The 12252-nt window shown below is 39.7% G+C and overlaps 1 protein-coding gene across 3 annotated transcripts in view; it reads left to right on the top strand.

Moving 5' to 3' along the window:
- tenm2a (teneurin transmembrane protein 2a) overlaps nucleotides 1-12252 on the top strand; it is a 152301-nt gene that overhangs the window by 51293 nt on the left and 88756 nt on the right. For 2 of the 3 annotated variants that reach the window (XM_047353471.1, XM_047353470.1), the window contains exon 2: nucleotides 10846-11052. The exons of the other annotated variant lie outside the window; for it this stretch is intronic. In XM_047353471.1, coding sequence (XP_047209427.1) covers nucleotides 10846-11052 — 207 coding nt within the window. The remainder of the gene's footprint in view (nucleotides 1-10845; nucleotides 11053-12252) is intronic. 3 annotated transcript variants of the gene reach the window in all.

Here is a 12252-nt window from a genome sequence, read left to right as displayed (position 1 = left end):
ATTTTGTGCTGAACCATATTGCCGTAGCAACTGCAGCAATTGGCAACTGATTCAGAGGCGCCCTGCTATGTTCAGAAGGTATTTGTGTAGATACTTGTGTGAACATGAAGGTGTGCTCATCTATACAGCCTGCTGTTACACTGCAGGCTTGTGGTTTCTATAAGCCCTTGTGTTTATAATCTTTTTTATGTCCAGTTCCATATGCATTTGATTCTTGATAACTGTATTTTCCCTTGTTGGATGATTACTTTGTTTTTGCTTGGGTTTTATCTCTCTGCTTTCTGTTGCACTTTCCCACCACAAAATTGATGTAGAGTATAATCAGACAGTAAATTCAGGGTGTCGGTAATTGTAGTAAACATCTGATTTATGCTTCAGTGACTAACTCTTAAGAGTGTATCTCTGGAATTGTTTGGAGCAGCGCCATGAACTGTTGTTCATGCCTCGATCTTCTTCAGAGGTGTGTTATAGCTTCAACTTCATCTCTCATTTAACTTTAATTATGTCATGATACAAAAGGTCTTTATTAAATTCAATCAACATTTTGCTTTTTATTTTGCAACTGCGCATAAGATTTATTCAATGCAAAAAAATTGTTAAATCTTAACAATCTCCCATTTTAATTTTTTATGTGATATTTTCTTCATCATATCCGCTAGCAATCTGCAAATTCAGTTGTGGAAATGCCAGAAACATACCATCCTCACTCAGATTTTTTGTTTTGCTTCCTCTAAAACCATTTTTAAGTCAGTATCAGAAATACAAATTCTGAATCCTGTATTCTAAAAAAGAAATAATTTAGCAAATTCTGTCAAAGCTGCAGTCAGGTTTCTGTTTTGCTGGGTTTGTGTCATCATTCATTGCGTTTTTTTTACTTCTTTAGTAAATAAATCAAAGAGGGTTTTTTTTTCTTGTGTCAGCTTTTACCTTTACTCCAAGTGACAAAATATGAAACTGCTCTGGTTGATGTTATAGAAGTCATCCTAATGAAAGAAAGAAAGCTCTATTTTTCTTCTTACAACATTTCATCACAAAATTGCTTATAGTCACTGTATTTTGTATTAAATGTTGCTTATAAATACTGTTTTTTTTTTTTATATGTACAGTTCCAATGAAATGTTTACATGCTCTCATCATAGACATGAATGTCATTCAAACGTTCAAGGAGGTGACAAATTTGAATATGTTTTCGGTTTTACATAATCGCAACAAAATAAAAAATACAGGCTCAAATATGTGCATACACCCTTGCTAATCTTTGGTTAAATGTCTCTTAGCGAGTGGCAGCCGTGTGCTTTTCATTGACATCAGCAAGTTCTGTCTGGGTATTTGATCTGTTTTCTTGGCAGAATTAGTAAAGTAAACTTAAGTTGGTCACCGTGCTGGCATTGACTCCGCTTTTAAACGTCTACACATTTCAAATTGGGTTGAGGTCAAGAACACAAGCCTTAGCCTACTCTATCTGATCCAAAAGCAGTTTTCATGTGTGTTTGGGGACCCCTGTCCATTGGAGCACCCAGCTCAGTCCATGTTTCAACCATCTGACCCCAACTCCACCCCATAAAAATGAAAATTGGTTTAAAACTTATGGAGGAACCCAACACCCAACCCACGCACAGTGAATTGGAAACTCCTTAAACACCAGTGTAACTTTTCACAGTGAAATAAATCTCTTACTCCTGGATCAGCACTTTTAAACTCAATTGAATTTAGCAGCTGCCCTCAAGGAAAACCCAAATCTCTTCTGGAGAAAGGTTTTAGGGTCCGACAAAGCTTGATCTGTTTGGCCTGGTAACAAGAATAATGTATATACCTGTATGTAAATTGGATCAATGTGACTTGTAAAGTGAGTCGAGATGGCATTTGTTGTGATTTGAAACAATATAAAAAAACGGATGTTAACTGAATTGATTGTTTGAAGGAGCCAAGATAAGACTTACAAACCTAAGGTCATGGTACTGATTGTCAAGCATGTTGGTGGCAGTAATGCTGTGGGGACTTTTTTGCTGCCAGGGGCAATGGTGAAGTGTATAAACTACAAGGACTAATGAAGGACAAATGCATTTTCCACTTTGTCTAAAATCGACAGGTACACAGTTAAAACGTGGACACAGTTGGATGTTCCAACAGGACAATGATCCTAAGCACACATCAGAACTGGTATTTAAATGGATAAAGCTGTTTAAATAGCATTAAGCTTCTGAACTCTACCCTATTGAAAATTTGTGAGCTGTGCTTAAAGGTTTGATCAATGCCCTGAAACCAACCAAATTAAATTACCAGTTCACCACGAAGAGTGTTGTAGTTATGCTTTTGATTTGCATCTTCGCTGAATCTTTTGCCGCTGACAGATTGTTTTCTGAGGTTGGAATTGGGCAGGCTAGTTGCCGTAAACAAGCTGATGTGCACATCATGTTTTTTACACGTGCAAGCTAACAGACACCTTTATCCGCAGACATTTCCCCCTCTGCATCCGTGCTTTTCAGCCATTAGACAGTTGTTCAGAGGTAATGGAAGCTTGAGAGGAGAGGTGCCTCTCTATCTGCACCTTGGGTTGAGGGTCTTTCCGGTTTTATGTGTTCTCACGTGCACCATACATGTATGTGTCTGCGCACCATTAGGCAAGTGTGCTTGTTCAAAGGCCCGTGCGCGTATTTGTATTTACGTGAGAGGAGGTTATTTTCGTTTGATTGTTTTCAATGAGGGTCCAACCCATAGAATCTATAACAATGCCATCAATCCTCAGCAGCAGCAGCAACAACATGGATGTAATTTATATGGTAATGCAGCCACCGCAGCTGCCCTGAGTCACACAGTGGGCATCTCTGACGGTGGACAGCATGAGTGTGCTGCAGCATCCCAATGCTGTAACCAGCTGCTGAAAGGCACACGCACATACAAACAACTTTCCACACACAGGCAACATGGAGGCATGTCTCAATTAGCACATGCAGAAAGATCCTGGACTGCGTTTGTCCACTGGGGTGCAGAGGTTGAGTGTACTGCTTTGTGTCAGGTCAGGTTTGTCCGCTTTACTCTTCTCCTCAAGCTAAAAAACAGACCCTTGAGTGAGGACAGAGGCAACTAACATGAAGAACATCCTGAAATAGCACCAATAAACCACCTCTTTCACTGCAGCACCATATAGAACATTATTCATCTTGATAAATGTACACGTGAATCCCACCGCAATCTATCTGGATATGTATTTGCGTATGTAAAAGGATTTTGTAGACTCTGTTGAATGACTGCTAACGAGGGCAATTCAAAGGAGGGAGCAATAATTTGAGTAAATATTCAAACGTTTTTATAATAAAGCTCTAAATGAACAAGCTAAAATATGTATGTTGAGGAACAGCATTGCTAGACTTTGAATGATGGATCGACCTCATCACATCAGGCGTCTTCGCTGATCAGAACTTGACAAGCAAATGTTAGTGAGGAGGTGAAACACAACATGAATCATCCGCCGATTTAAATGAACAGAGTGAGCCTAATTCACAGCAACATGGCTTTAAAGGGCAGATGCTTTGGATAATATGGTAATTAAACACTGTTTCTTTCCCCAGATAATTGTCTGAGTCATATCACATCACTGTTGATACAAAGTCTTATGTTCTTTTTTTAATCAACATAGTCATGCAATTTGTTTTTACTTTACAGCCATACGGTAAGCATGGGGTTGCTTATTTTTTAATGAAGACGGTTTTTTAAACTTTCAAAGCGCTTTTGTAAAAAGTTATTAATAGTTCCACAAAGATCAACATGAACTGTTAATTCAAAAGCAAAACAACTATTAAAGAATGAGTTAACCCTGATCTATGAGGCAGGCAGGCCTTTAAGTATTAGATAGTTTCTGGATTCAACATCTAAATTAAACCGCTTGTAATTAACAGGCATGATGACAAGCTGTTAAGGTAAAGAAATCCTTTGAACCATGTTCTTTTGGAGCAGAAAAACATGTAACTACGGTATACAGTATCATGTAACATCCCTGCAGACCCCCGCACATCCTGGAAAAGATCTGTTTCTCGGTCCTCAGAGATCCGAAAATAATGTCCCGACTAACCGGATCAGACACACATCTACAATAGTAATACTCTTTTGTTCGGTAGATTTGTTTGCCATGTTTGCCATTAGGACCTGAGCACACTACACAAAGCTTGCAGGTAAAAATGAAAAACCAATTGAAGGGACGCTTAAAGAATTCATGAGTGAGATGACAAGAGTGTCAGACATTACAGGCCGAGGCGACAAGCCTTTTATTGCTTCAAAGATGACCTTGGCATGGATCTCAATTGTACCCCTTCCCGAGGGCGGTGTAATTAATCCCCTTTTAATTTAAATTACAAGTCTGGCTCAACAATTATGAGGGCAACATTATCAAGATAAGATAATTATAGCTTTGCTATGCAGTGATGCTCTTGGTTTTGTTTAGTGAAATTTCTCGGATGCTTTATTCTGCTTTTGCACTTTCAGTTATTGCAGAAACCTAGCATTTTTCTTAACACAAAAATAGTACAACAGTGTTTTAACAATAAATGTCTATTCATAATACATACGTTGTCTTTGTTAACTGTAAAATATGTGCCACAGTTGAGCTACTTACCTTTCCCTGTGTAAAACAAGTCAGATGTTGAGGATTGCTAGATGTTCTTATACGGCTTAGTCTCGAGTTGCACTGCCTGTACCTCAATGTGTTTTACTTTAGAGTACATCACAAGTTAACTGCAGGATAAATAAATTGCCTGCTAAAATTAATGCTGGACAGATGAAATTGATAGTTTTCCTATTTTGTTCTAGTAAGATTTTTAAAGCTGACCAAGCTAGCTCTACACTTTAACTGAAAGGAGTTACTTGTGTGTCCCTAATATTATCAGATTTACAAATCTTGGTTGTTTTTGAGTGAAACTCTCTAAGTGTTTGTAATTAGAAGCCTCAATTGTAACTCAAAGTCAGATTGGGAAATGATGTAATGTAGAACAGAGCAGCAAGATGCTATAAGTGTGGCTAACACCTTTTTTTGTTCCTATTCAAAGTAAAGCATCTTGAGCTTCAGCTCAAGGCAGTTAGTGTGCACGGAGGATCTGCCTGTATGGGAAGTTGGGGACCTTCTAGTTGCACAGCAATGAATTGATGCAGGCAAGATGAAAGAGTGGAACTAAGCACAAGCAGAGGAGAGCTCTAGGCGAGAAGAAGAACCCAGATGATCTGTTACACATCAAAGAAAGAGAGCTGGCGATACAATCGAGTCTTCGGGCTTCGGGAGTTCAACTTTATTAATTAAAATGTGTCTGTTGAATCATATACTCGTCTGTCCTTAATGGTGCCACTCATTTTCTGCAACCGAGCTGATTACAGAGGAGAAGGCAAGCGATGGAGGTGCCGAGGCAATGAATGTGAGCAAATGAGCATGAACATTCTTGCATAGGAGGCGGCATGCATTTGTTGCTCGCACATACAGGCGACAGCAGGTGTGCAAAATCCAATGTTACATCTAAAAATACCAAATAAAAAAAATGAAGAGAGAGGAAAAGGCCTTCTGAAAAAGAGAGGTGGGGAGTTTCAGGAGAGTGACTGGACTGTATTGATAAACAGAGAAAATGGCTCATTGTGTCAGCAGCTGTCTAAATAGCCTTCAGGACGTGAGACACTAATACACATACACACTCATACATATATAATTAGAATCGCACATACTGACTGACAGCTCCCCCTCAGTCCAACATCTGTGATGACAGCTGCCATGGTAATGAGCCTCTCCATGTACCAGTGTGGGTATGTGTCTTCTCCCTACCAATGCACTGCTCATTCAATCGTTTCAGCCTTATCATGTTGCCCCCTTACCCTTCTCGCCCTGTATTTTCTACCATATTATCCTTGAAAAGCACACAAGACACACAAGCTGCAGCTAAACAACAGCAACGCAGAGAAACGTTGTGTTGCAGATCTGTTTTTAGTCTTCCAGAGCTGCCATGCAGGTGCTCTGCATTTTAAGGAAAGGTGCGGAAGAGGAGAGGGATGAAAGAACAAGGGGAGAGATGAAGAGATGATGAATGGGTCTCGTTAGAGGGGTAATTTGTTTCTCCTTGTCTGACTGGGCTCCAGCTGTCGCTCCATCCCTCGCTCTACTCGAGTCTCCTCTTCTCGGCCTAGCGCTTCTTACCTCAGCCAGATGGGCTGGGCGGATGGATAGATTGAGCTAGGAGGGAAGGACAGGTTTGGAAAAAGAGAAGACAACAAGGAATGGCTTCAAGAAAAAATGCTCAAGAAAGACTTGCCGAAGCACAGCAGCGGACAAAACTAATGTATCACTGAAAGAAGCAAGTACTTGCACCCCAAACTAAGGATGGTTATGTTTTGCTGTCAAATCAACAAGGGATTCATGTGCTTTTAATACAGTGCTACAGACTCTGAGCGACTAGATTTGTCCCCATGATACACTTCTTTTTTTCATACCAATCAACACTTCCAAGAGAACGGCGGGTTCTGAGAGCGAGAGACGGGCATGGATTGGAGGCCTGAGAGCTGTATACAGATGGCCAGGGAGGCAGCTAAAGGATGGCAGTGAACAAATTGTCAAGAGAACCCAGTGAGCTCATTGCCAAGTCTTTGTTCTAATAACACAAAGCAATTTTCACTGACCTTTCTAGAAATGTAGCAGGCAGAAATGACTGCGTTAAGGATGCCCCACAGCATAATTGCTAAGGAGATTAAAGTTCCCTTAATTGCTTTTGGCCAACTAGTGCATTTTTTCCTTTTTTGTAATTAAAGTGATTTAAAATATTAATAACTACAGTCACATACACATAACCTCTTGTGCACGAGTTTCAACTCACGAAGTTGTGATAAAGCTGAGCAACAGCAGTAAAACAGTCTTAAACAGAGGCATTTTTCACTGCCTGCTGTCACCAATAGCCCTATTACAGGCCATGTGAAATATGTAAATAGCTAGAATCCTTTCCCAACATCATTTGAGAACTGAGTGATCAAATTTTCTCCATGCTTGTCCATGGCTTATTCATTATTTTCCTCATTTCTCATTGGTCAGCCTGGTCTTATTGCTTCCTCCAATGCTTTTCTTCTTGCAAGTAGCCAGACGTATTTGGAAACCCATCCAAATCATTGAATTAAAGTGTTCCAATGACTTCCATGAACACAGGTGCATAAAATCCAGCACCGAGGCATGCAGACCGCCTCAGTGAATTCAAGAGCCTCAATAGGATGCTACCTGGGAAAAAGTCAAATTATGAATTACTAAATATTAAATAATTGTTAGTAGTTTTATAACAAAGTGAAAGCAGCTGAAAACAAAAGCAACATTGCAACGAAGTGGTGAACCTTTTGAAGTTCATTCTAAGGTGCACAGCTTGCAGGAATCAACTTTCTGCAGAGGGAGTACCTACACCTCTTTAAACTTCCCATGTCTTTCAGATTAGGTCTAGACAACCAGCCATCCAAACTTTACATCAGAAAATGCAGTACAAAGTTGTCCAGTGGTGTAATGCAACCATGGGACTTTAAAGCAGTAGAGATGTGTTCCCTGGAGTGACGAGTCACTCTTTCCTGTTGGAATTCTAATAGGCAAGTCTAGGTTTGGCTGTTTGACTATATTGTGCCACGTTTGGTGGAGGGAGGATTATGGTGGGTGTTTGTTATTCAGGGAAGGGTTTGGCCTTTAGTTCAGATAAAGGAACTCTTAAAACTTTCAGCATACCTAGACCTTTTTAACAACTTCGTGCTCTTGCCGCGGTGTGAACAGGTTGGGGATGGCCAGTCCATGCATGAATATGCACCAGAGTTCAATGAAAGGCCCATAAAGATATAGATGAGCAAGTTTGGTGTTGAGAAATTAAACTCTTCATTTATGGATTAAAGTGAGCCTTACCATACTTCTGGCAATATAGTGTATCCTCTAGACTGTCCTCTTATTTTCTTTTCTTTTCTTTTGCCTTGTCTCTTTGATTTTTCACATCTCTATATCTCCGTTTTAGTCTCTATTCCCTTAGATACCCCTGTGACCTTAACGTCTTCACACCTCCTCATCCGTCTCCTACCGTCCCTCCCTTTTCCGTCTCCTTTTCCCTCCTGTCAGCTTGCAGTGTTTGCTTTGCCACTGTTTATCCATTTTTCTCTGTTTGCTCTGATGAGATTGACCGTATACACACACACACACACCAAGGCACACGCGCACATACCTAAACAGAAGACAAGGCCGGCGTCTCTCTGGGGTGCAGTTAGCGTGGGGCTGTGAATCGATCCTGGCTCTGGTTTCTGCAATGCAAAGCTCCAAGGTGGAGCAGCTCGGACAGAAGCACCGGTCTGCCTGTGTTCCTATCCAAAAGTTCTCCACAGAGCCAGAAGGACACAGAGACTCACACGTGTAGATATTACAGTGATTTATGTCTATCATTTTGATGCAGGACAAGAGGGCAAGTTAACCAACAAAATCGCCCAAACGGTTTTGAGTCTTAGATGATATCTGCATTGATTCTCCTCCCTTACTCCAACCAGGTACCTCTTCCCTGATGTGAGCACTATTGCACAGTCACCTAAAGAAGTCTGCCATCTATTACGGCCCTTTGCAGATTCTGACTTCTGTCACTTCTGTCAATATTTAGCGATGGCACAGGGAATGCTGTCAGATTTAAATCATTACAATTTCATATTCTGAGAAAGTTTCAATAGACAAAAACAGGAGTATCAGCAAAAACAATTACACTCAAATTCAGCAACTTTTGTATTGGACGCCGCTTTTCTGACTGGTTTTGCTTGACTAGAAGAAAAAAGTTTGCAGGAAAAAAAATGGTTTTTCAGGTGAGTTATTCACGTGCAAAAGAAAAAAGAAAACAATCATGCAAAACTTATTGAAATTTTAAAGTTAAAACAAGGTAGTTTGTAAATATATTACATAGAAAATAGTGTTACTGGCACCTCAGGCGCTAATTTTGACTGTAGAATCAGCAGAAGATAGAAAATACAAAGTCTTTGGTCGGCTACCTAATTAGTGGCTCTAATAACCCAAGTCCTTCAGTGGATTCGCTGGACTCGGTGGCCTCATTCTTACCATATTGTTGATTGATTGAGCTGCAAATATGGCAGCCATAATTATTCTATATTTTGAGCTGTCTCTAAATAGAATTTATTAGATTTGTCTTTGTCCTTGATTTCAAACCTTTGGAGAGTAGTGTGAATTGTCTCCATCCTTCTCCCCTCTCTCTGGTGGATGGGACAACCTGATTGTGTCCATGCATCCCATGGCTCCAACTATTTAAAGAATTGACTGTTAACTTTCTTTTGTCTTAGCCACGTAGAGGACGATTGAACAATAGATGTAGGCCCTCCTGAACAATCCTTTACCACCATTAGTGATGAAACAGGACTGTGTAAAATTTGACAGAGTAGGCAGCTCATGCTTGCAGTACCATGGGAAAATGTAGGGGGACATTTAAGGGAAATCATGCGTAGTGGTGTTTTTATTTATTTATTATTTAAAATCAGATCAACTCGGGAAAAAAAAAGTATTGACAAACAAAAAATATTTCTGCTAACAGTTTTAACAAACCGGGAAATACAAATGGGAGAAAGTGTAGTGACAACAGAGCAATGGACCAGCAGACCTAATGGAGTTTAAACGAAAATTCAACATGGAAGACTCACCATCACCTCCAGCTTCGTCTAATTACTCCTCCATGCGGCTCTGCTCCACCAATCAGCGTGAAGTCTGCATCTCTTCCCGGCCAATCATCCTTCAAGGCTCCGCTTTAAAAGATCTTCATCCATGGAACCCTCTGTTCTGCAGCTGAACTTAGACCCTCCTCCACCCCATCACCACCATTTGACTTCCAAACTCTTTCCTAATCTCCTCAGGCCTCCACTCCACCACCAGGATCCCGGGGGGAAGACATCTTTAAATCTAACCCTAAGATGTTCATTCAAACGCATGTCATTCTCAGCATTCACGTCTTCCACTGGGATCCAAGCGCCAAAGATATAAATATTCACTAATAAACTTTTCTAATTGCATCCCTGTGTTCTCTTCGTGACTCTTTCCAGGTTGAATTGATTTGTGGATCTTGTTGTAAATTGAAAGTTGCACAGAATGTTGGGTAAAATTATGGTTTGGGTAGCAGAAACAGTGCTTGCCCATGGTCCCATCTACGTAGGAGTCGGTTATATTTATAGTCAAAAAATAAGGACTTGGTGCTGTTTATTTCTTTAAAAAATACAATATATCCATATAAATGTGAAGAAAATACCAATGACATTGGTTTGCCATTGGCTCAGCAGAGGGAAGAATCGAAGACTGGTAGTGCCTTTGAAAAACCTGACAATTTCTGTTTGAAGCCTGCTTCATATTGCTGCTAAAAAAGTCTCAAGGAAGCAAGTTTGCTTACAGGTTCATTGACTAACTTTGTCTAATAAAAGCTGCAGTGAAATTCTTGTTACTACATTTAATTTTCTCTTGTAGATCCAAAAATAAAAGGTTTGCTTTGGGTTCACATTGAAAATCTCTGAATTGAGCCAAGCATTAGTAAATAGTCTGACTAATTGGTTGCAATAGGAATTTTGTACCTCTTAGAATGAATTCACTTGGAAAGAAATAAAACAAGCTTTTCTCCCACCTCTCCTTTGATATTCATCTTTAAACTAACACAAATGCTATTTTAATGGGTGGAAATTACTTTCAGTAATTTTTGATGAACTGACCCTTTAAAGGATTCTGCCTTTTACTCATGAAAAATGTCCACATCTCATTTTGCCTCTTTAAACCAACCCTTGTATCACTGTCAGTCATCTGTTTTGTCTAACATCTTCCTCTCTTCCTGTCCCTTCATCCTCCAGGTCGCCCACTCCCTCCAACCTCCTCCTCCACCCTGCTCCCACCGTCCCTTCCGTCCTCCTCGTCTGCACCTCACCACCCCTCCCCCGGTCCGTCCCCACCCATCAGGGAATGCCAGGTTCCCCTGCTGGAGAAAAACTCCACTCACTCTCACCTAGAGCCCCACCGAGATGACTCGTACCTACTCCGGGCTCAGTCCTCCTCCACGGGTAAGCAAGTGTTCGAGTCAACCACATTTTTATCTGTTCATTCTGTATGTTTGGTGTTTGCATTCAAATCTTATCCAAATCCCGGGTCCCTGCAATACCTTCATCTTATGATTTTATTTAACGTATTCTGCAAAAATACAAAGCTAATCATTGCTTTTAGTTTGTGTTGTTTTCGCATTCTGCTGATGTCAGCATGTGTTTGAATTGCAGAAAAATAAACAGAACTGTGTTTGTATTGTTTTGTAAATGTGGAAGTTTAATTCAATCAAATATCAGTAACTTTCAGTCAAGAAGTTCTCGAAACAGTGTTTGAGCAAAACAAGCGCACCCCAAGAGAAGACAATGACGTCACAGTGGAACAGTTTTACAATTTAGAAAAGCAGAGGATATTTTTGGTTAGGAGAAGAGCACATTTGAATGAGAGCCATTAAATATAACAGCACAAATGAAATTTTACCACACATAAACGTAGTTTGTGTGTGGTATAAAACTCGGTTAAGTGTAAATGAGATCAGTAGAACATTGGAAAATAAATAAAAAAAATTATAATGTTCAGTTGAAAATATGCACTCCTAATAATTCACTGAACCCATATAGAAGAACGTTGTAGAGATACAAGCTGAAAACGTTAATGTTGAAAACAATCCAGTTTTTTTGTTGTTTTGTTTTTATTTAACTAACCAAGTTCAGGGTTGAGTCAGTGAATCTTGTCAAGTTCTCATGTTTGAGATTAGTACCTCTACTTCTACCTAAGAGTTCCCACAAAGTACCATTGGAAACACCATCAGATGTTCTTTACTTTTCATTGCACCGATCCAACACTGGGTTGATTTAATACATCCGGGACTGACCCATCGCAGTGGGTTAGATTCTCAACCCCAAACATTTTTAATATTAATAACCTATAAGCTGAATAATGTACAAATTATATTTTAGTTAAAATGCACAAATTTTATCTTTAGCCTTTAAAATAATCTAATTAAACATTTAAATTTAAATAACAATCTTCATACTCAGTTTATAAGTGTAAAATAGACTTGTTAAATTAGTAAAGCTAAAACAAATGCTTCAAACAATTGCATGAAAACCCAGTAAAAATAAATACAGCTTCTTGGCCTGTATTTAGTGACTTTGTGACCAGTTCTTTGGTCATGTTAATGTTAAACATAGCTAGCACTAGCTTGTGCTTACTACTTAGCA

The sequence above is a fragment of the Girardinichthys multiradiatus genome, chromosome 23 (genome assembly GCF_021462225.1).
Source record: "Girardinichthys multiradiatus isolate DD_20200921_A chromosome 23, DD_fGirMul_XY1, whole genome shotgun sequence".
NCBI lineage: Eukaryota > Metazoa > Chordata > Actinopteri > Cyprinodontiformes > Goodeidae > Girardinichthys > Girardinichthys multiradiatus.
This window is presented reverse-complemented; position numbering and strand designations above follow the sequence as displayed.